General features: G+C 46.0%; 1 protein-coding gene across 4 annotated transcripts in view; it reads right to left on the bottom strand.

The window, feature by feature from the left end:
* Window positions 1-25,267, bottom strand: part of add2 (adducin 2 (beta)) — a 101,969-nt gene that overhangs the window by 45,612 nt on the left and 31,090 nt on the right. For 3 of the 4 annotated variants that reach the window (XM_069917724.1, XM_069917725.1, XM_069917722.1), the window contains exons 2-3: window positions 4,403-4,621; window positions 1,093-1,228 (exon numbers count right to left, since the gene is read on the bottom strand). In XM_069917724.1, the coding sequence (XP_069773825.1) occupies window positions 1,093-1,228; window positions 4,403-4,597 (331 nt within the window). In that variant the 5' untranslated portion in view covers window positions 4,598-4,621. Of the gene's footprint in view, window positions 1-1,092; window positions 1,229-4,402; window positions 4,622-12,631; window positions 12,748-25,267 lie in introns of all 4 variants that reach the window. The other variant, XM_069917723.1, reaches the window with a different exon arrangement.

Here is a 25,267-nt window from a genome sequence, read left to right on the forward strand (position 1 = left end):
GCTGCCTCACAGTCTGGTACGGGGACACCAATACCCTTAACATAAAGCCCTGAAAAAGGTAGTGGACACAGCCCAGGACATTACAGGAAAAATCCTCCCATCATCGAGAACATCTACAGGGAACTATGCCGTTGGAGAGCAGCAACAATCATCAAGGATCCACACACCCAGCACCCGCTTTGTTACCATCAGGAAAGAGATCTAGGTGCCACCAGACTCGCTCCACCAGGTTCAGGAAAGCTGCTCCCTCTCCACCATCAGAGTCCTCAACAGCAAACTCAATCAGGGACTCATTTAAGGACTCGCACTTCTGCTCTTTATTGATTTTATTTTTCTCTGTATTGCACAGTCAGTTACATTTCTTTATTTGTTTACATGGGTTTGTTGAGTACAGATGTTTTTTTGCACTAACAATAAGTGGTAATTCTGCCTTACCCACAGGAAAAATATTCAGGGTTGTAAGTGATATCATGTACGTACTCTGACAATACATCTGAAATCTGGTGAGGTGGTGATGGTTATTGGCTGGATGGATACACAACACTACCTGGTGATGAGGTGAGTATGGCCATTGGCTAGACTTTGGAAGACAACCATACGTGGTGGTGAGGTGGGGGTGGTCATTGGCTGGATGTGGACACACATATGGTGGTGAGGCAGGGGTGGCCATTGGCTGGACATGAAAAGACAACTCTACCTGATGATGAGGCAGGGATGACCACTGGCTGGATTTGGTCACACATGTGGTGGTGAGGTGAGGGTGGCCATTGTCTGAACATTGATAGACAACAACCCTACCTGGAGATGAGGTGGGGGTGGCCAATGGCTGGACGTGGACACACATGTGGTGGTGAGGCGGGGCTGGCCGTTGGCTGGATGTGGATGGACAACCCTGCCCGGTGGTAAGGTGGGGATGGTCAGTGGCTGGACTTAGAAACATACGTGGTGCTGAGGTGGGGGTGGTAACGGCTGGACATGGATAGACAACCCTACCTGGAGGCGAGGTGGGAATGGTCATTTTGGCTGGACATGGACACACATGTGGTAGTTAGATGGGGTGGCCATTGGCTGGACGTGGATAAACAACCTTACCTGGAGGTGAGGTGGGAATGGTCATTGGAGTGCTTGTCATAAAATCCACGATCTGCTGCAGGGCCCATAGATTACTGGAGTCACTTCCTTTCTTCATCTGCTCCTGGATCAAACATTCCAATTCATCCCGAAAAGCCTGAAGAGAACGAGAGGATTTCATTTAATCTCAGCGCTCGGCAGCTTGATCATTCCCACAGAGCCACTGGAAGAGGAAAGCTTTCTCCACTGGGGGCTGCTGGACTCAAAGTCGAGACCCAGTTTTCCACTTTTCACAGCAGTGAATGTCCACAACATTCAGTGACCCACAGTCCCATCCCATCACTTTTTTAATGAGGGATCATCGGCAGAAATATTTAGGAACAAGGTTAACGAGTGTTCAGAACTAAGACCCTTTCTTTTAGGTACATAATTTTGTTCAATGTATACGACTGTATACTAATTGTTATTATCAAATAATGTTTTGGAGCAGCAGGATCTGTTTAACAAGACAGGGTGAAATGGTTAGTGTAATGGTTACAATATTACAGCACCAACAACTCAGCTTCATATCTGATGCAGTCCATCAGGAGTTTGTCGTTTCTCCCCGTTTCTGCATGGGTTTCTTCTGAGGGCTTCAGGAATTGACTTAAAGGGAAAAGTTAGGGGTTTATTCCTTGGAGCGTAAAAGAATGAGGGGAGATTTGATAAACAGGTTAGGGGTTTATTCCCTGGAGTGTAGAAGAATGAGGGGAGATTTGATAAACAGGTTAGGGGTTTATTCCCTGGAGTGTAGAAGAATGAGGGGAGATTTGATAGACAGGTTAGGGATTTATTCCCTGGAGCGTAGAAGAATGAGGAGAGATTTGATAAACAGGTTAGGGGTTTATTCCCTGGAGCGTAGAAGAATGAGGGGAGATTTGATAAACAGGTTAGGGGTTTATTCCCTGGAGCGTAGAAGAATGAGAGGAGATTAGAATGAGGGGGATAGACAAGAGTAAATGTAGTCAGCTTTTTCGACTGAGGGTAGATGAGATACAAACCAGAGGACACAGGTTAAGGGTGAAAGGGAAAAAGTTTAGGGGGAACTTCTTTACACAGAGGGTGACAGGAGTGTGGAATGATGAAGTGGTGAATGCGGGCTCAGTTTTCACATTAAGGAGAATTTGGACAGGTCCCCAGATGGGAGGGGCATGGAGGGCTATGGATGGGGTGCAGGTCAGTGGGACTAGACAGAAAATAGTTTGGCAGAAATTAGGAGGGCTGAAGGGCCTGCTTTTGTGCTGTAATGTTCTATGGCTCTGGTTTCCTCCACATTGCAAGGAATTATGGGAATGGGAGGTTAACTAGTTGTAAATGGCCGACAGGGGCTCATGGACTGGAAGGGCCTGTAACCATGCTGTTTTACACATTGCTATGGGTATTTTTATAATCTGGAGAAGATGGGCAGAATTAGCGACAGACCGGGAAGTTTAAAATATGGGCTGCATTCGAAGCCACGCCCTCGTGCATTCCGTATGCTGTAACCGCCCTGCCAGCGAGACAAAGTGCTTGTCAGTTTGGGAACATCCACTGACAGGCATTGAGTCCGGAGCTGTGTGATCCTGGAGTCAGGAGGTGGCAGTCAAAACACTGAGTAAGACATGAACGTCTGCAGACGCTGTGATTGTAGCAGAAATACAGGAGATATTCAGCAGGTCTCACAGGGTCCGTCGAAGGTAAAGGTATATAATGAGTCTGAGGTATGGGAAAAGCAAGCAGGTGTCTGAATAAAAGAACAGGCAGAGGGAGGAGTCCAGACCAACAGACAAAAGGCAATAATTGGTTATGGACAAAGGGATGGTGAGAACTGATAGGGGGAGGGGGTTGGCTCTTTGAATGAAGAGTTGGGGGAAAGAAGACAGAGGGAAGAGAGGCAGAAAGAGCGCTACAGGAAAGAAGACATTGTGGGGGGAAGGGGGGAGGTGGCTAATGGATACCAGAGAAGTCAATGTTAATACCTTCAGGGTAGAGGGTGTCTAAATGGAATATGGGTGTTGTTCCTCCAGTCTGCAGGTAGCCACAGTCTGGCAGTGCATCGACAGACATGACAGCAAGAGAATGGGTTAGGAAATTGAAATGGGTGGCCACTGGGAGATCCACACTGTTGTGGCGGACAGAGCCGAGGTGCTCAACAAAGTGATCTCCCAGCCTGTCAGTGGTTCTCAACCTCTTTCTTTCCACTCACATCCCACTTTAAGTAATCTCTATGCCATTGGTGCTCTGTGATTAGTAAGGGATTACTTAAGGTGGGATGTGAGTGGGAAGGGAAGGTTGAGAATCACTGCTCTAGACCCAATTGTTACTGAAATATTTTGCTTGAGAAAAATTGGCATTGGCCCATCTCCTTTGGAGGAGTCAATGAGGTATGATTAAAACAGTGGTTTTCAAACTTTTTATTTCCACCCATATACATCCTTAAGCGATCCTTTACTAATCATAGAGCACCTATGGCATAGGGAATACTTAAAATGGTAACGTGAGTGGAAAGAAAAAAGTTGAGAATCACTGGACTCTAGCTTCTGATCGAGAGGAGATCACAACAGGAGCATCGAATGCAGTAGATGACCTCTGTAGATTCACAAGTGAAGTGCTGCTTCACTTGGAAGGACTGTTTGGGGCTCCGAATGGTGGAACGGAGGTGGTGTGGGTGCAAGTGGAGCATCTGCAGGAACTGCTGAACTCTCGCTGCACAAATAAAGATGATTTACACTATTGGGTTCAGCGAATAACCTTGCATCATTTATTCCCTCCTTCCAACTTTACCAAACTCCTCAGCATGCCCTTCTCTACCGTATCCCCGCACTGCCCTTCCACACAAGTGACTGCGATGCTGTTCTTACTCCCACTGTTGGCATGCGCACGCACACTCGCACTCTCGCACATTGCCTCTGCTTCGTCACCAGCACCAATCGGCCCTACGCAAAGCCCACGTGGGCATGTGGCCGTGACATATTTAGACATACAGCATGGTAACACCATTTTTGACCCATGAGCCCGTGTGCCCAATTACACCCAAACTGACCTACGATCCCTGGTACATTTTGGAAGGTGGGAGGAAACCGGAGCACCAGGAGGAAATCCATGCAAACATGGGGAGAATGTACAAACTCCTTACAGACAGCGTGGGAAGCGAACCTCAGCCCCAATCGTGTGCGCTAACCGCACCTCTCATCTCTTGGAGCAAAATAGTGAGCCTTGTATGTCCATGCAACTGCCAAACCCCTTCCCCCACAAAGGGTTGGGGCTGACAGGCAAAGCCCTTCTGTTCCCACCAACACCCACTGTGACTCACTGGGCTTTGTAAGATCATGGTCACTCTCTTCTTCTGCTCCATCAAGTTGAAATCCTGCCTCAGCGTGGGGGTCATGTTTCTCAGTCGAAGGTATTCTGGATCATTCTCACAGACCTGGTCGAAATAGCCCTCCTTCCGGGAGGAACTTGGTGGTGGGGGCACCGATACCACCTCCTGGCTGGTTTCACTGCTCATCCTGTTCAGCTACTGATCACTTTCCTGGACAGAAATAATGAGGAAATTAGCTTCGAGAAAGCAGTCAGAGCCCAGATAACCATGTGCTCATGTTTACAGACCTATCCTTCCCCAGGTGGTACCTGAGAGAAGGAAACAATTCTGAAAGGTATAGATATCCACCAGTGGGGGAAGTGATAAAAGTCAAATCTCACTTAAAAATTTTTAAAAACTTTATCACATGGCCTTGGAAGAACTTTCATTCATTACTATATTCAACCAACCTCCCGGTGTTTTGAACTGTATTCTCAGTCTCCTATGATGCACTGGTGGCCACTGACATCTGGGGAACCAAAATCATGACGTCCTCACCTGTCACTCAATGATCCCGTGGAACTTCCTCATTTTCATGTCACGACCTCAGATATATATATGCAAGTTTCATACATAATGACACTATTACTGAAATGTGAGATTAATGAACCAGATACGATAGGACATATTATAGACCACCACAGGCCCTTTGGCTCATAATGTTGTACACACCTATGTAATTAATTAATGAATGCAGAATGCAATTATCTATAGTGTAGTTGCGCTGGATGGGTCACGTCTCCAGAATGGAGGACCATCGCCTTCCCAAGATCGTGTTATATGGCGAGCTCTCCACTGGCCACCGTGACAGAGGTGCACCAAAGAAAAGGTACAAGGACTGCCGAAAGAAATCTCTTGGTGCCTGCCACATTGACCACCGCCAGTGGGCTGATAACGCCTCAAACCGTGCATCTTGGCGCCTCACAGTTTGGCGGGCAGCAACCTCCTTTGAAGAAGACCGCAGAGCCCACCTCACTGACAAAAGGCAAAGGAGGAAAAACCCAACACCCAACCCCAACCAACCAATTTTCCCCTGCAGCCGCTGCAACCGTGTCTGCCTGTCCCGCATCGGACTTGTCAGCCACAAACGAGCCTGCAGCTGACGTGGACTTTTACCCCCTCCATAAATCTTCGTCCGCGAAGCCAAGCCAAAGAGAAAAGTTGGGTAATGAAATAATTCGTGCAATATAAGAGAAATGAGCGCACGTTTACAAGCCAAAACACGTTGGCCAATGTACTTTCTTTGCTCTCCTCTCGCAGGCGCAATTATCATTCCCCCCCTCCGACATTTGGTACCTTCTTCTGATAAGGAATGCCATGGAGAAGAGGAAACTATCTGGGTGGGACAGAAAGAAGTTGCAAATTGAGAAAAACAAAATGTCAGAGATTGGATGCCTACCCGAGTCGTGGCCCTTTTTTTAAAAAGGTGCTCGCTCCCCCTAAATTTAGAACCTGGCTAAGCCCGTGACTATTGCAAATGACAAAAACTACAGGAGAAAATTTAAAGGAGATTTGCAAGGTAAGTTTTCTTAAATTGAGAATAGTGGAGTGTGCTGCCACGGAAGGTGGGAGAACCAGATACGATAGGACATATTATAGACCACCACAGGCCCTTTGGCTCATAATGTTGTACACACCTATGTAAACCTACTCTAAAGCAAATCTATTCCTTCCCCACCTCACACACAATACTAGTTTTCTTACATCCACGTCTTTTGTACTACCCTCTACCACCACCCTCGCAACCGCTTTCTGTGTAAGAACAGAATTGTTTCTTTTATCAAATACTACAGACGTAAGACCTAAACTGAGGCTGTCCTAATATCAATTCGAGTTTCTTAAAATTGCATTGGCGGTGGCCAGGAAATGTACTGCAGTTACCAAGGAGTCGGATTCTCTCTTGGGCATAGCCCATTGGAATACTCAAATGCATAGTTTGGTCGCCTGGAGAAAATCACTGACAACTTAAGGAATGTTTTTGCTGGTATGGGAACTCTACTTATAAAATGTAGGGTTGAATAATTAATAAATAGGATACTTATTCTATTTATTTTTCTTCCTTTTATTGAAATTTAGATAAAAATAATTGGGCCTCTAATTTTCTGGATTGGGTTTCAGATCTAGATCGCTCCTTCTTTTTTATTTCCTGTTTCTTTTTTTTCTTTCCCCTGTTTCCTTCTCTTTCTTTTAATTTACTTTTTTCCTTTTTCAGCTTTTTTTGTTCTTCATTAGGGACATGTATTCATGATTCACATCTAATTACTTACCTGTGATGATAATTTTATGTTGTTTGTTGATAAAATAAAAACTAAAATATTCAAAAGAAACCAACACTACCTCCGACATCTCCCCTGACCTATCCTCTACTCACCTTAAGCAGACGCCCTCTGGTATTTGTCATTCGGATTCCCAGGAGTGAGTGGGAACGTTGCACCATTTTCCCCAGGGTTTTGCTATTGCGCCGTGTTTGGGGAACAGGAACCTGAATGACAAGACTGAGGAGGAGGAAATGTGAAAGATGAAGGGAGGCAAGTTGTTCCCATTGGTGGGGGGTGGGAGGAACGAGAACTAGGGGGGATAGCCTCAAGATCCAGGGTGGTAGATTTAGGAAGGAGATGAGGAGGAACTGCTTCTCCCAGAGGGTGGGGCTCATGGAAACTGGAGAGGTCAATGTTAATGACACCTGGTCGGAGGGTGCAAGAACTTTATCACAAACATTTGGGGAACGATGTTTAGATTGGCCGTGGGCCGATACAGAACACGGAGGAAAGACAGTACAGCACAGGAACAAACCTTTCAGCCCACGAGTCGGCACTGAACATGGGGGTGCCCAGATTAAATCCAAAACCATGCACATTCATGTGTCTATCTGAAATAATCTTAAATACTAACATTGCATCTGCTTCCACCCTTTCTAGGTACGTTCCACCCTCTGTGTTTAAGAAAACTTTCCCCGCACATCTTTTTTAAATCATCCTCCCCCACCTTAAACGCATGCCCTCCAGTACAGCAAAATTAGTAATGGAGAATAAAAGTATTCTCCTTTTTCCCAGGACAGGAGTAGCAAACACCAGGGGAAGTCTGGACAAAGTGAAAGGAGGAAAGTTTAGGGGAGACATCAGGGGCGTTTTTTTTTACAGAGTTGTGGGTGCCTGGAATGCCTTGCCAGGGGTGGTGCTGGAACCTGGTACATTAGGGGCATTTAAGAGACTCAGACAGGCACATGGATGAAAGACAAATAGAGGGTTATGAGGAAGGGAGGATTTGGGGTTTTTTTTTGGTAGGTACAACATTGGCTGTGCTGTAATCTTCTACGCTCTATTACAAAGAAGATAAACAAGTATTTTGCATTGGAATTCACAGTGGAAGGCCTCAAAAGCATACCCAAAATAGGTGAATATGAGGCAAACAAAAAGGTGTGTGGGTGGGGTAAAAGTACTGAGTAAACATGGGATTAATTAGACCTGTAGGGATTGCTCATGCATTGGTTGTAATCTTCCAAAATCCCCTTAATTCTGGGAAGGTCTCAATGGATTGCAAAACAACAAATGTAACTGGAGAGAGAGATGGAGAATGCAGGCCAATTAGTTTGACATCTGTTGTTGTAAATTGCTAGAATCAATTATTAATAAGGGCCCACGTAAATTGCATTTGCGTGGAAATTTCAGCCCACGATATCCTGCGTTCATCAGTACTGAATCCTCCCACTCCTTCCCTCCCACGCTATCACACTTCGGGTGCCAGAACAGGAGAGGAGGTGAAGAGTCAGCCATGGCAGCTCAGAGCACACGGAGAGTCAATGTATGTCAACAGCGAACAATAATGTCCATCGGAAGGCAGGAGCAACAGGGGAGTGGGGGGGGGGGGTGTGGTGGGGGGGGATGTGATATGTGCCTGGAGGAAGTTTTTTGGTTGATCCTCCTGCTCCATTGTGCATGGGTCAGTGGGACCTCCTGCTAAGGTGGATCAAAAGTTGGCACTGTGTTTCACCAAGCCCAGGTGTGAGAGGGAGCAAAGGAACACCCTTCTCCTGGTCACAGAATCAGGTGCCAACGACTCAGACCTCAGTCCTGTCAGTGTAAGAACATGGAGGTCAGTGATCACTGACGCCTATTTCCTCAATTACCTCTTTGGTGCCGAGATGTTGGTGGCTGTCTTGAAACCTGTGGGGGGTATGATGGACTGCTGCAGTAATGTGCTGAAGATGCCATAAAGATCAATTGGTCTGCACAGTCCTTCACTACCCGCCGCCTTGTGTGGGTTCACCTTGGATAGGGTTCTCCTCGCTTTCGGCCGCAGGGGGTCCAGTCGCCGCGAGATCACGGAGGTTCCATCGGCGTCACCCCGCTCTTCTCATCGAACCGTGCATAGATGCCTAGTCTGGCTGGAAGGGAGGTGTTGTCACCTTTGACGCTCAAGAACTGTTACAGCTTTGATCCCGAGCTGGGGTCACTCAGCTGTCTGTGGATCCCCTCTGCGTATCCATTCCAGATCGCATTCCTCCCACATCTTGCAATTTATCTGTTATTGAAGGCAAAGACACTAAATGGTGTGGTTTAAAATGTAAACCCCAAGGGACACAAGGATCTATAGTAGGCAAATGAGCTCAGTGCCCACATTTAGAGAATATTGGAATGTTAACAAATTTTAAAGTGTGGATAATATTTGATCCTTGCTTTGCAGAGAGTGGGACTGAGGAACTGTGGGCTCCCAATCACAGTAATTAGCCTCCAGCAGCAGGATGATACACTGATTATAGCTCATTATTGATGATAGTCACTCAGCTGCCTGATTATAACAATTACACTGCCCCTTGCTGGCAGCCTGTTCTGCGGAGGGCTGGCGCAGATGCCTGGACGCGAGGGGTGCGCATTCCTCCTGGAGTTGAGGAGTCCTGGAGGCTCATAGGACCTTCAGACCACCGAATCGGGTCTCGTGCACTGCCAGACGGAGGCCACCTGCAAAATTGGAGGAACAACACCTCACCCTCCAAACAGATGGCATTAGCACCACGCACCCCCCCCTCCAATCTTTTCCTATCTCTCTTTCTCTCCCCCGTTTTCCCTCTGATTCCACAACTCAAAATAACCTCCCTTCCCTCGGTCAATTCTCACCTTTACTCTCTCCCGTGTTCCATCCATATTCAATTAACACCTGTTGGTCTGTACTCCTCCCCCTGGTCATTCTTCCCTCCCCAGCCTTTTAATTTCAGACGTCTGCCTGCTTTTTACACGCACCCTCAGGAAGGGCTCAGGCCGGAAACCATGGTTATATCGCGTTACGTCGCTGGGAGACCTACTGAGTTCCCTCCAGCATCTCTGTGTTTTTATTTTGGACCATTGTAACTGCATGGTCCATCATGTCCCCATTTATACTCCCCACATTCATTTTAGATCTGGCCTATTGTTTACAACCTGTGATGCATCTTGCTGATCACTTGAAAGAGCTCACTTCCTCTGTACTCAATTATAGACAAAAATATCTTCCCCATAATCTTTGTCAACAGCTCTCTTTCCTCAAGGGACTGGATGCTGGACTTTCATTTGGGTTCAGCCTTGAGGGTTGGGCAGGTTTTGACTTGGAACACTGGCAACAGAAGCAGAATTGACGTGGGCATATCAATTATGCAGCAAAGCGAGCTGACTGATGCAGTCGATTCCCTCCAGCAATGCACTTGTTTTTCTCCAAATCAGAATCAGGATTTATTGTCATGAACAAGTCATGAAATTCGGTGTTTGGCGGCAGCGTCACAGTGCAAACATTCATCTTACAGCATTACTAAAAATAGAAAAAAATCTGCACGAAAAGTAAGGCAGTGTCCTTGGTTCATCGATCATTCAGGAATCTGATGTCGGTGGGGAAGAAGCCGTCCTTGTGCTGCTGTGTGCTCGTCTTTAGGCTCCTGTACCTTTTACCCTGATGGTAGCAGAGTGAAGAGGGCATGGCCTGGGTGGTCTTTGAGGATAAAGGCTGATTTATTAAGACACCGCCTCATGTAGATGTCCTTGATGGAGTGAAGTCTGGTGTCTGTGGTGAGTTAACAACCCTCTGGAGTTTACTTTGGTCCTGAGAGTTGGCGCATCCGTACCAGGCAGTGATGCGACCAGCCAGGATGCTCTCCATGGTACACCGGTGGAAATTTTCGAGTTTACGGTGACCTACCAAATCTCTTCAGACACCTCACAAAGTATAGCTGCCGGAGAGCCTTCTTTGTGATTGCTTCAACATGGAGGCTCCAGGACAGATTCTTGGAGATGTTGACATTCATGAATTTGAAGTTCTTGGCCCTCTCCACTACTGAACCCTCAACGAGGACTGGGTTGTGTTCCCTTAACTTCCTTCTGAAGTCTACAATCATTTCCTTGGTTTTGTTGACTTTAAGCTCAAGGTTGTTGTTACACCATTCAACGAGCTGATCCATCTCCCTCCTGTACGCTTCCTCATTGTCATTTGTGATTCTTCCAACAACTGTGGTGTCATCGGCAAACTTGTAGATGGCATTGGAATTGTGCCTGACCAAACAGTCATGGGTGCATAATGAGTAGAGCAGTGGGCTAAGCATGCATGCTTGATAAATGAGGAGGAGACATTGTTTCCAATTGGTTCTGACTGTGGTCTTCCAATGAGAAAGACAAGGATCCATTTGCAGAGGCGGGTACAGAGTTTGAGGCTTCTTGACCAGCACTGAGGGAATAATAGTGTTGAAGGCCAAGCTGTAGTGTATGAAGAGCAGCCGTATGTATAAATTGCTGTTTTTGAGGTAATCCAGAGCTGAGGGGAGAGTCAGCGATATTGCATCTGCTGTGGAGCAATTGTGTCGATGAGCAAATTGCAGTGGGCCCAGATATTTGTTAGTTCTGGCCATGACCAGCCCCTCAAAGCATTTCATCACAGTAGAAGTTGAGGCAGCCCATTCAGCTCTTCTTGAGTACCGGGATAATTGATGATTGAGGTTAAAAATGTCCATGAACACTCCAGCTAGTTGGTTGGTGCAGATTTTCAGTCCCCTGCCAGGTGCACCTTGCACCTTCTTGAATGATGTTCTGATGTCATCCTCAGAGACGCATATCACAGGGCCCTCAGCATTTTCATGGATTCAGCACTGTTTGGCTCTTCTCAAAGCAGGCAATAGAAGGTGTTCAGCTCATCAGGTAATGAAGCATTGCAGTCATCTACGGTGTCGCCCTCGCTTTGTAGGGTGCAATGGCCTGCATTCCCTACCATAGCTGGTGTGTATCTGCCTCTAGCCTCCTCATCTTTAGAGGGAATGGAATATTTATAGGAAGGGTCTAGGGTGAATTAGACCACGTGGGGTCAACCGGAACAGACAGGCGACAAGGGATGGGTGAACTCTGATGCTTTGTCGCGCAGAAAGCTTCACGCAATAAGTTAAGATCCAAACCCCAATGTCAGAAGCCCTTCAATGGTTCTTTGCATGTTTCTGAGCCACCGTCCTCCTCAGCTCTTGTGCAAATCTGACTGATAGTTAAAGATATTACACCTCATCGGAGTTGAGCCTTTGCTGACCACAGCATGGAGTGAAGGAACACCATGGAGAAAAAAAATTTCAGTAAAATCCTGGTATCTGGCACCTATGGGAATAGGTAGATGCCAGATAAGTGAATTTTCTGGTTGCTGGAAACTAACCCTTACAATGCCTAAGTAATACACCTATATTAAGAATAAACAGTTAAAAGACAAAAATACTACACTGTATTTACACTGAACAAACTTCACTTGCATGAATATATAAACCTTAAAGCATTTTACACTATTTTCAGTCACATTCTTTGAAAACATTTAACCGTCGCTGCATCTGCAAGTTCCTTCCCCTCCACGGAGCCGCCCGAAAGACAAATGGCTTTAGTTATCTAGAATCGGGGTGGCCAACCTTTTAATTTTGACATACAGCACAGTAACAGGCCATTTCAGTCCATGAGTCTGTGCCACCCAATTAACCTACACCCCCGGTACGTACATGAGGGCTAAAATGGCCTATCACCATGCTGTATGTCTAAATTAAAAATTAAAAGTTTGGCCACCCCTGTTCTAGATAACTAAAGGCTTTCTTTCCCCCCCCCCCCATTCCCCCCAAAGTTTACAGATAAAGCCTCTGTAATCACTGTATCCCTCCCCCTCATCACCATGATCTACGAGGATCGTTCTCTGAAGAGGACTCACAAAATCATTGAGGACCCCTTCCATCCTGCGCACACAGCATCTTTCAGCTACTCCCATTGGGGAAGAGATCCAGGAGGATCAGAGCCAGCACCACCAGGCTGAGGAACAGCTTCTTCCTACAGGCAGTGAGAAGGCTGAATGACCAAAGGAACTGCTTGCACTCATCACATGAGACTCTTATATTTATGAAACAATAGGTATTTATTTATTTGTATGTATGGATACTTGTCCTGCATGTGAATTGTGTGTCTGCATGTTTTGCACCGAGGACCAGAGAATGCTGTTCCGTTGGGTTGTACTTGTGCAATCAGATGACAATAAACTTGACTTGACGACCAGCACAAGCAGCTGGAGCCACATACTTGTCACAAACTCTATCGGTTGCTGCCAATGAGGTTGTGAGTTCTGGCTGCCCACAAGGTGCGAATGGCCGGCTCCAATGGGCAGGGGTTGCCCTGAAACATCTTGGTGCCACTTTAATGCTACGTCAGTGGTGCTGTCCCTCAAAACCCCAAGTAGAAGCTCTGAACACAATCCAGCATTGGAGGAACAAAGTCAGGGTGACTCCCTCCCCTCCCCCCCCCCCCACCCCCGCCTCTCCATGAATGACACCTGTGTTGCATGTCAGATCAGATCGGCTACTGTTTGTTGTCATGTAATAAACCAGAAATGTAATATTACATGATATTGCCTTTGCTCTGTCCCACACCAAGATTTACCATTAGCAATGCCCGGCACCCTTTACAGTCAGAGAAGAGGGTCCCCCTCAGAGGCACTGAGTGGGCGTGGCTTTGCCTCCAGCACCTCCCACAGTCTCTGCAGCCGCCCAGACTCCTGTTCAAACCCAAACTCCAGATGCAAACCTCCAACAGGGTGAGGAAGCTTTCAGCGCCCAGGGCCGTTCTTGCCCTCAGCACCCTTTCGAATCCCGGTTCCGATACCTGGTTCTCATGAGGCAGTCTCCAACAGCCCCCATCCTGGTGTGAGTCCCTTGACACTCAACACCAGTTGCAGCTTTTTCTTTAATGTAAAATCACTTTAATGGGTTAAAAACCTTTCCTGTTTCCATTCTACTGTAAAGAATAACACTGAAAATCCTGCATCAAATCAGACAATAATAACTGCTTTGGAATGTTGTACCTGGGTTTACCTGTGATGATGAGATCCATAACATGATATAAGTTTTGCTTTGGTATACTCTAGGGCCCTGGCATTATTTCCTCTGCGATTTAATAAATTATGACTGTGAGGAGATTCAATGTGTGTTCAGAGCACACACAAACACGTGCCATGCAGTGAGCAGGGCCAAGTAATTCCAACTCCTTGAAGGCCTCCCCACGAGTACAATCTTAAACCCTTGGATTGAAAGTGGTTGCAAACCAAGGGGCTAGTTTTTTTAAATCGGGGTGAATATAAATTGGGCAAACCACATCTCTCAGAGGGCAGAGAATCTCGGGAGCTCTTCGCCCGTACATGAGAGGTGGAGGTCGGATCATTAGATTTCAGGTGGATACGGATTCAGATTGAAGAACAGAGAAGGAGTTGTGGACAGCAGAGGCCAATCATGATTATACTGAACACAGGGCCAGCCCAACTCCTGCTTTGATGTGCTTTTGCAATTAAGCTGCAAGATGATCCATAACAAGATCTAGGATGAAAGAACTGTCACGCAAGAGCAAAGGAAATAATCTCATTAGTAAATTTTCACTTGAACCAGTAGGTAAATAGACCCTCATTGAAAATTGGACCTGATCTTCGGGAATGTGGTCAGGGTCTTTGGTTGCACTGTTACTAAGAGAGCATCTGACAAGGAGCCGTATGTGAGGCTACTTAACAAGATACAAGGCCATGGTAATAACAGGAAACTTAATAGCATGGGTAGACCATCGGTTGATTGGCAAGGAGCAGAGAGGGAAAATACAGGGGTTCCAGTTGGCGGCCAGTTGCTAGTGGTGGTCCTCAGGGGGTCGGTGTTGGGGCCGCTTTGTATATTAATGATTTGGATCATGGAATGAATGGCTTTGTGGCCAAAGTTGCATAAGATACAAAGGTCGGTGGAGGATCAGGTCATGTAGAGGAAACAGGGAGGCTACAGAAGGACTTTGATAGATTAGGAGAATGCGCAGAGAAGCGGCAAAATGAAATACAATGTCAGAAAGTGGACGGTTGTGCACTTGGGTAGAAAAAGTAGGCGGGCAGACTATTTTATAAATGGGAAGAAAATTGAAAATATCCAGATGCAAAGGAACCTGGGAGTCCTTGGGCAGGATGGCGTGAAGGTAAACTTACGTGTTGAGTTGCTGGTGAAGAAGGCAAATGCATCACTGGTGTTCATTTCAAGAGAAACAGAATACAAGGGCAGAGATGATATGTTGTGTATTTATAAGGCCCTGGTGAGACCTCACTTGGAGTCTTGTGAGCAGTTTTGGGCTCCTCCTTTAAGAAAGGATGTGCTGACATTGGAGAGGGTCAAAGGAGATTCCAAGAATGAAATAGTTATCATACGAGGAGCATTTGACAGCTCTTGGGCCTGGACTCATTGGAATTTAGGAAAATGAAGGAGAATCTCATTGAAACATTTTGAATGTTGTAAGGCATGGACAGAATAGATATCGAAAGGTTGTTTCCCATTGGGGGAGATTCTAGGACAAGAGGGCACAACTTCAGGATTGAAGGACATCAGAATAAATCAGAGATGTGGAGGGATTTCTTCAGCCCGAGGGTGGGGAAATCTGTGGAATTTGTTGCCACAGGCAGTTGTGGAGGCCGGGCCAGCAGAGATTGATCGGTTCTTGATTAGCCAGGGCATCAAAGGTTATGGGGAGAAGTCCAGGCAGTGGGGCTGAGTGAGAAAATGGATCAGTTCATGATTAAATGACAAGGCAGACTGGATGGGCTGAATGGCCTATTTCTGCCCTTACATCATGGGTATTTTGGAGAGAATGACTGTATTTCTGTTGTTATGTAAAGGGATAACAGTGGTCTAATCATTTGGGATAATAGGGTGGGAGAGGGACGGGGGAGGTGAGCTGATCTTAGCATCACTGGACAAGTCCTGGTTAAAGTGGACTGGAAACGGCTACATCTCCACTTGGGAAGAGTTCAGGGCCAACACGTTCCTTTCTGACTGAAAGGCAAGGACAGCCAGTCCAAGGAACCCTGGAAGTCAAGGGATATTGAGTGCTGGATAAAGCAAAGATACCCTCCACTGCATGGATATCCTCTGGGTGCTCCCGTTCCCTTCCACCCTTCAAAAATATATGACTCTGGAAGTTAATTGGGTGTATTTTGGCAGCATGAGCTTGCGGGCTGGTAAGGACTGTAACCATGCTCTGTGCCTACATTTAAAATCCAAATTTAAAATTTAAATTCTGGAGCACATAATCATGAGAAAGGAGGAGGCATTAGATGTTGTGGCAGGCTTCAAGTTGGAAAATAAGGGCCTGATAAGTTTTGTCCCACTATGGTGCAGGAGGCTGGCAAGTTGACGGGGATTTTTAAAGTGTTGCTGGCTACCAGATAAAAGGTAAATCAAAGATATCAGATAAATGGAGGATAGCAAATGCAGTACCTTTAATTACGTTATGATAAGCTAGGTGATTTACAGACCCCGGAATGGTATAGTTGAAATAAGTGTTACACTAACCGTCCCCTCCCTGAATTCTCCAAATATAATGCTTGTTTCGTATGTGAATGGGAAGTGTTCTCTTGAGGCCTCGCCAACATCGCCAAGTTCCTGCGCCCAACTCAATCCATATACGTAGGGAAGTTACTGGGGGGGGGGGGTGGAAATCTGAGGTAATGATTATCCTGCACTTGGATGGGGAAACACAAAAGTCTGCAGACACCGTGGTTGAAGCGACAACACCATGCTGGAGAAACTCAGCAGGTCAAACAGTGTACATTTTGGTTCAGGTTCCTGTGACATTTGATGAAAGGCTCAAGCTCAAAACGTTGGTTATATATCTTCATCCTTGCTCTTTAAAGTACAGTGTTTGACCTACTAAGTTTCTCCAGCATGGTGTTGTTAGATATTAATCAAAGATAGTTTGTGTGGCTTTATCGGAAGACATCCTAAATGATCAATTTGATTGAATTTCTTGAAGAGGTAACAAAGTGTTTCAATGAAGGCAGTGCTTTTGGATTTCAGTTAAGGACCTTGACAAGGTCACATCTGAGAGATTGGTCCAAAACATTAGAACATGCAAGTTGGCAAATAGGTGATGGAGGAGGCCTGGTTTGCAACCGGAAACCTATGCCAGCGCTGTACTGCGAGCTCAGCTCCAATGTTGCACGTTAACAATTTGGAACTGCCCATATTAAGCAAGCCGGGGACATGACAATGGGACACATTGTGGGAAGTAAAGAGGGTGGGCAATGATGATCAGTTGATAAGTTGGGGAGGAAAGTAGCAGATGGAGTTTAATATGCTAAAGTGTGAGATGATGCTATTGGGAGTCAAATAAAGTTGGGGAATACCCTAGGAATGGTGATTCTGGGGAGTGTTGAGAAACAGAAGGTGCAAGGATTCCTGAAGGTAAATAAAGTGGGCAGGAGGGCACAGGGTAAACTTGCCTTCATTGGCCAGGCATAGGATGCTGGATCAGGAAGGTGATGGTACAACTTTTTTTTAAACCAGTGGGTGGTAAATCTATGGAATTCGCTGTCCATTAAAGCAGTGGAGGTTACCTCAATAAATCTTTAAATTTTAATAGGTCATTTCAGCCCACGGGTCTGTGCCACCCAATTTACACCCCCCCACCCCGGTAGTTTTGAATGGTGGAAGAAAACTGGAGCCTTCGGCGAAAACCCGCGTAGACAGGGGAGAACGTACAGACTCCTCACAGGCAGCGCTGGATTCGAACCCCGGTCCGGTCCTGATCACTGACGCTGTAAAACCATTGCACTTACCGCTACAAGGTTGGATAGATTTTTTACCTAGTAGGGGAATTAAGGGATATGGGGAAAAGGCAGGTAGGTGGAGATGAGCCCATCATCAGATCAGCCAGGAGCTCGTTGAATGGCGGAGCAGGCTCGACGGGGCCGGATGCCCGACTCCTGCTCCTATTTCTTAAGTTCTTTTATAAAACATGGGTGGGCCACACCTCATCTACAATGTACACTTCCTGCTGCTACACCATAGAAAGGACATGGTCTCAGTGCAGGAAATTCATAGGCACCTTACCTGCCTGGGTGTTCCAGTTATGAGGAGAGAATAAATGTTACTCTGGTGTGGGGAAGCCGGGGGGGGGGAGGGCGGTGGGGAACTAATAGAGGTGTACAGAATAATGATGGGAAGAGATGGGGAAGTAGAAATAGACCTTTCCACAGAGTAGATGTGTCCAAAACAATAGGGGGTCAGAGGAAGAATTATTTCACCAAGAGTGTGGTTGGAATCTGAAACATTGCCTAAAGGGTGTTGGTGGCAGATATTCTCACAACACTTCAGTGGTAGCTAGACTTGAGTTGCACACAAAGCTTTGATCACATACCAGAAAATGGGATTAGGATAGATGAGTACAGCATTGACATGATGGGCCAAAGGGCCTATTTCTGTGCTAGTTAACACTAGGAGCCATCGATGCTACACAAGGATGACTCTGGGAATGAAACGGTTATCATCTGAGGAGTGTTTGACAGTTCTTGGCCTGTACTCATTGGAATTTAGGCATCTCATTGATACATTTCAAATGTCAAAAGGTCTGGGCAGAGTAGATGTAGAAAAGTTGTTTTCCATGGTGGGAGAGTCTAGGGCAAGAGGACACAACTTCAGGATTGAAGGGTGTGATAGTACAGATTCTATCACCAATGTGTATATGTACAGATTGTAGTGTAGACTGACTGTGATTGGCTGAGTGCATAGCCACACCTACTGGCAGGTCTTAAAGGATTGCTCCTAGCCAGACCAGGTCATTCTGGACTGGTCAACCTACATGTGATATGCTCCAGTCTTTTAGTTAATAAAAGCCTTTGTTTGGATCAACAAGTCTTTGGTTCTTTCGACGCACTCTACAAAGGGGGTCCGCTAAGAACAGAGATGCAAGGGAATTTCTACCGTCAGAGGGTGGTAAATCGGTGGAATATGTTGCCTTAGGAGGTTGTGGAGGCCCAGCCATTGGGTGGATTTAAGGCAGAGATCGATAGATTCTTGATTAGCCAGGGCATCAAAGGTTATGGTGAGAAGGCCGGGCAGTGGGGACGAGTGGGAAAATGGACTAGCTCATGATTCAATGGTGGGGCAGACTCAATGGGCTGAATGGCCTATTTCTGCTCCTGTGTCTTATCGTCTAAATTCACTATGTGATAGTCAACAGCCAAAGCATTGCAATTTACCCTTAACCTTTCCCTTCCAAATGAGTTCATTTATTCTGACTTCAATGTGAAACTGATGTCACTTTGCAAACTCCAGTAACTCGTCAACTGTAAAATATACCACCAATTATCTCCAACTGGAACCTCCCAGACCGCATCCAAGATGAAATTGCTCATTTCCTAGCACCCACACTTTGATGAAGACTAATTATTAAGGGTTAAATTACTCACCCATTTTAATGCCACTGATTTCTTTTCTCCAAACTCACTTCACAAAGAACTGTTTTATGTTTGGGTATATCTTTTAATTTCCAAACTGATTCAATTCTGCCACTGTCTCTGCTTTAAGTCACTCCATGAAACCTAGCACTTTTGACTGAGCTTTTGGCCGTCATTTCCCCTCTCATGTCTGGAGTCGTGTACTGGGCCCTAACATTCCTATGAAGATCCTGGAAAAGTTTTGCTCGTGGATTGCAATACCGCTTCTCAGTTTGATGATAACCCCCGGATCCAGGTGTGAAAGAGCAACGGCTTTATTTTCCTCCTCAACCAAGCTGGTGGGTTTCTAAAATGGTCTGCAGACGGAGTCAAGTTCACAATCTCCCACTCAAGGGCTGAGTTTAACAAGGCAACAAAAGGTTGACCTTTATTCTGTGCTGCCACATCAGGAGAGATCACAGGGAGTTACAGCCACTTTTATTCAGCGGCAATCGCAATAGGATATGGCCCTACTTCACACAATGATATGAACCCAGGATCCATCTCCAGTCAGCTACCATCTTGAGCGATAGTTCCAACCATTCACAACTTGAACAGTCTGTGGCAGATGCACCTCCATCCCATAATGAAGCAGCAGAATCTCTTTTGAATTCTCAAGTTTATTGTCATTTGATTGTACAAATACAACCCGATGAAACAGTGTTCTCTGGTCCTCGGTGCAAAACCCCCAGACACACATCCAGACATAAAGTGCATGCAGAACAAGTATTCATCTATACAAATAAATATTGTTTTATAAAGATGTGGGTCTCGGATGGTCAGTGTGAGCAGTTCCTTTGGTTGTTCAGTGTTCTCACTGCCCATGGGAAGAGGGTGATCCCCAACCTGATGGTGCTGGCTCTGATACTCCTGCATCTCTTTCCCGATGGGAGCAGTTGAAAGATGCTGGGTGCAGGGCGCAAACATATGCACCCACACATGGTCTCTCTGTTTGATTACCATCAGTTTGTGCTTTTCCACAGGAATTTCCCATAGATAAAGATGTAAAGAAACACAGAAAGGATGAGCAGTTCGTACCCAGAGAGCGAGGAAAGCATCACAAGGAATTGGGAGAGGCCGAAAAAATCAAAAAGGTAATAAAAAAACACAGAAATGCTGGAGAAACACAGCAGGTTTCACAGAGTCCACAGGAAGTAAAGATATATGGGCGTTGAGAACAGTTCTTTTTGAATTACCAATAATTTTTGGGCGCCCTCTTCGGACAACGATCCCAGTAGATCACATCGATTGTGGGGAGGGGGGGGGAGGGAGAGGGAGATCCCAGTGTTCCTCTCTGCCACTCTTATGGTCCTGTGGATTGACCTCCGATCCATTTCTCTGCAGTAACCGTACCGCACCGTGAGGCAGCCGGCCAGGACCTTCTCGATAAAGTTCCTGTGGAGGGTTGACATGATGGTGGCTGGCAGCTTTGCCCACTTCAGTCTTCTCAGGAAGTGCAGTCGCTGTTGTGCCTTCCCGACAAGTGAGGAGATGTTAGAAGTAAAACTCGAAAATCCGTAGACACCGTGGTTGAAGTAAAAACTCAAAGCTGGAGAAGCCCTGCAGGTCAATATTTCATATAGCAATGGTAAAAAAAAACATAACAGACGTTTCAGGCTTGAGCCCTTTATCCAGGTATGGAAAAATATCAGCAGGCATCTGAACAAAGGAGTGTGGGGGGGGGGGTGGTGGTCGCAAAGACAAAGAGGTGATAGGTGGAGAAGGGAGGGAGGGGACAGCGGTGAGCAAGGGGAGGAGGGATGAATAGAGAGGAATGGAGGGGGAGGAGAGCTGGAGGGGGAAGGGGAGAGCAGGTTAACAGAAACCGGAAAAGTTGATGTTAATGCCATCTGGCTGGAGAGGGCCCGGATGGGGAAAACAGGTGAGGAGATGTTGTGTGTTCCCAATAGGTCACTAGGTAAGTGAACTCCAAAGAACATGGTGCTCTGCACTCTGCACCACAGAGTTGTTCAGTGGAGCGTGGTCACTCCTAGCCCACGGCCCATGATCATCTCCTTTGTCTTGTCCATGTCGAGACTCAGTGGATGTGAAGATGCAACCTGCAATGAAAGGGTGTGGGCCGCACATTTCACAGGGCGATAGCAAAGAGAACCACTACAATTTAGGTGCTTGCAAGAGATACAGTTGATCGACTCCACCCAACAGCTGCAGATGGGCAGCGAGTTCTTCCCCTCCAACATCCTTCGGGGCTGCACCTACAGACAAACATGCCTGATTACCACCAGTTTGTGCTTTTCCACAGGAACTTCCTATAAATAAAGATGCAAAGGGACACAGAAAGGATGAGTGGTTCGTACTCAAAGAGCGATGAAAGCAACACAAGGAATTGGGAGAGGTCAACAAAATCAATAAAGAACACAGAAATGCAGGAGAGACACGGCAGGTCTCACTGAGTCCACGGTGTACGTTGAGTACAATTTTTTTTGCACTGCTAATAAGGAGTAATTCTGCCTCGAATGAAGGAAAAAAGAATCTCAGGGTTGTAATGTGATACCATGTATGTACCCTGACAATAAATCTGAATGAGTCTGTGTGGCTACGGAAGCACAGGAGGCAAAACCAGGGACACTCAGTGACTCTGAAGGGACTCTCTTTTGCTTCTCTTTTTCTCTTACTCTAAGGAACGCTGTGCAGGACTAATGTTGACTCTTTGCCTTATGGCAATTTTGTGCAAGATTGCATAGTCTATACTATGACATGACAATAAAAGAATCTTGAATTTTGAAATCTGTGGACCCTCTTCTCATAACCCTTCCATATAATGTCTATTCACTTGTTACACTCTCCCAAATGTATCACCTCTCGCTACTCAGGTGGCAAGGCTGACGTGGCGGTTAGTGCAATGCCTTTACAGCGGCAGCGATCAGGATTGGGATTCGAATATCGTGCAGCAAGGAGCTTGTATGTTCTCCCTGTGCCTGCATAGGTTTTCCCCAGGGGCTCCGGTTTCCTCCAAAAAATGTACCGGGCAGTATAGATTAATTGGGTGTAAATTGGACAGCACAGACCCATGGGCCGAAATGGCCTGTTACTGTGCTGTGTGTCTGAATTTGAAAAAATAAATTTAAATCCCATTTGTTCATTTTCTGCCAACAGACTGGATCATTCATTTCCAGTAAATAAAGATGTCAATCAATGTTTGCCTTGATTGCATTGGTCCAGATCACCAATATACATTATAAGGAGGGGACAGACAAACTTAGGTGATCTCAGAGGCTGAGAGGAGACCTAATAAAATTGCAAGCTGCATATTTATTTTAAGACATACAGCACGGTAATAGGCCCTGCTGGACCACAAGCCCGTGCCACCCAGTTAACGTACAACCCCCGTACGTTTTGAAGGGTTAGGGGAAACCGGAGTCCCTGGAGGGAAACCCACGCAGACACAGGGAGAGCATGCAGTCAGTGGCGGATTCAAACCCCAGTCGCTGGCCCTGAAACAGTGTTGCGTTAACCGTGCTTCCTCAATTCATAAAGTAGACATCAGAATATTCCCCCCCCAGGAAAAATGCCCAATACTTGACCTTTAACAGTTTAATGTGATGGGGGGTGTTGTGAGGGATATGGAGGAGTTAAAGGAGATGCTAAGACCCTGAAATGTGGTGGAAATAGATGTTGTTTCAAGGCAGGCACATTAATATGCAGGAAATGAAGAATAAGCAACACGTACAGGCAGAAGAGAAAATGATATTATATTTCAGTTTCACGCACTGTAGTGTACTACTTCAATTTTCCACGTTGTATTGTATCTGCCATGTCAGCTTGACCATATTAATTGAAGTCTCTTTATAACATCCTCCTTACTCACAATTCCATGTGCTTCCGTGTCATCAGCAGACTATGAATGTGACATTTGCTGCCCGCAGCCAAATGATTGACCTAGATTACGCAGGGTGATACAGTTGCTGCAAAGAAATGGATCGGAGATCAATCCACAGGAGCATAAGAACAACAGGGAGGATCACTGGAGTCTCCCTTCCCTTCTATTGTTGTGAACTACTGGAGGGTACAAAAAAAAATCAAAGAGGACCAATTCCACCCCACACACGGCATCTTTCAGCTACTCCTGTCAGGAAAGAGATCCAGGAGTATCAGAGCCAGGACCACCAGGCTGAGGAACAGCTTCTTCCCACGGGCAGTGAGAACGATGAACGACCAAACGAGCTGCTCACACTCACCACCCGAGACTCTCGTGTTCACGAAACAATGTCTGTTATTTATTTGTAGAGATGAATTCTTGTTCTCCATGCATGTTGTTTGTCTGCCTCTGTGTGTTACGTCTGGTTGTGCGCCTGTGCGTTTTGCACCGAGGACAGGAGAACGTGGGTTTGTTGGGTTGTACTTGAGGAATCAGATGACACTAAGCTTGACTTGACTGAGGAGTTAAGTGCATCTCCCAGTCATCACTTGACATCCGAGGAAAGACCACCTTTATCCCATTTTTTGCTTTTTGACCAATAATCATGTCAGTACATTAACCCAACTCCATATACTTTAACCTTGGCTAATGAACCTCGGGTGCGAGACCTCATTAAAAACCTGATAAAAGCACACATACCACATCTATTTTGCCTCCACAAGGCATCGCTGAGCAAGTGAGCACAATTTCTAATCAAAACAGATCTCTAAACTGTGTCCTGTTAAAAGTAAAAGGCAGTGAGAGAAACTAGGAGCACTTTAGCATTGCTCTCCGAATAAAAGACTTCCAAACTGGAATGGTACGAAAAAACCTTGAACCAATGGGATCTCACAGAGGCAATCACATAAATGGTGGAAGCAAGCTGTGACACCAAACTCCACGTGGAAAGGTTTAGAACAGGGGTGGCCAAACTACAGCCCCCGAGGCAACCCGTGGCACTCTGCCTATTTTTAAGTGACTCGGGGTGAATTTTAAAAATAAAATGGGACATGGTCCATTAGAACATTATCTCTAACAATATATTGCACTGTACGTACATTGCAGTTCTTAATTACATTAGATGTTGCTGCCATTTTGAACAACTACTAGACAGACCATTGAAATATGAAAACGTTAAAAAAATTTACCTCAGTTAATTAAACATGGCAGATCTGAAAAGACGGGAAATAGCCATGGAAGCCGAAAATATCAGGCACGGTGGGAAATTGAATACTTTTTCACAGAAGTCAAGATGAAGTGTGTTCGTTGGGTTTAATAGCCTGTCTGTAGATTTACACATTACATCATAATCATTAAGGCAGACACTTGTGCCATGAACTGTATTCGCTGAGAGTTGGGGTGGAACGCTGGGTACGGCTTTGGCCCTTTCTTGATCTTTTCTCCTGTTCTTATTTTAGACGATAGACAGTAGGTGCTGGAGTGGGTCAATTGGCCCATCAAGCTAATGCCGCCATATTTCAGATCATGGCTGATCATTCACTATCAGTATCCATTCCCAGCCTTATCCCCATAACCCTTAACTCCCCTGCCCACAAGAGTCTTATCTAACTCCCTTTTGAACATAGCCAGCGAATCTGCCCCCACCATCCTCTGCAGCAAAGCATTTCACACATCCACACTTCTCTGAGTAACTATGCCCTCTAGTCCTAGTCTCTCCAAACATTGGGAACTGTAATTCGATTTCACCCTGTCTAGACCCTTGATAATCTTATATACCTCAATCATATCTCCCCTCATCCTTCTAAACTCCATCGCATGTAAGCCCAGTCTTTCTAACCTTTTAGCATGTGTCAATCCTGCCATCCCGGGAACTAACCTTGTAGATCTGTGCTGCACTCCATCTATAGCAAGTATGTCCTTCCTCAAATTTGGGGACTAGAACTGGATGCAATATTCCAGATGAGGTCTCACCAGGGCCCTGTAAAACTGCAGGAGGGCATCTCTGCTCCTATACCCCAATCCCCTCTTATGAAAGCCAACATACCGTTTGCCTTCTTTACAGCATGCTGAACCTGCATGCTAGCTTTTAGTGACTGGTGTATGAGTCCACCCAGATCCCTTTGCACTCCCTAGCTTGACTCCATTTAAATAATACTCTGCTCTCTTATTACTGCCACCAAGATGGA

This window comes from Narcine bancroftii, chromosome 2 (genome assembly GCF_036971445.1).
Source record: "Narcine bancroftii isolate sNarBan1 chromosome 2, sNarBan1.hap1, whole genome shotgun sequence".
In the NCBI taxonomy this organism is placed as follows: Eukaryota; Metazoa; Chordata; class Chondrichthyes; order Torpediniformes; family Narcinidae; genus Narcine; species Narcine bancroftii.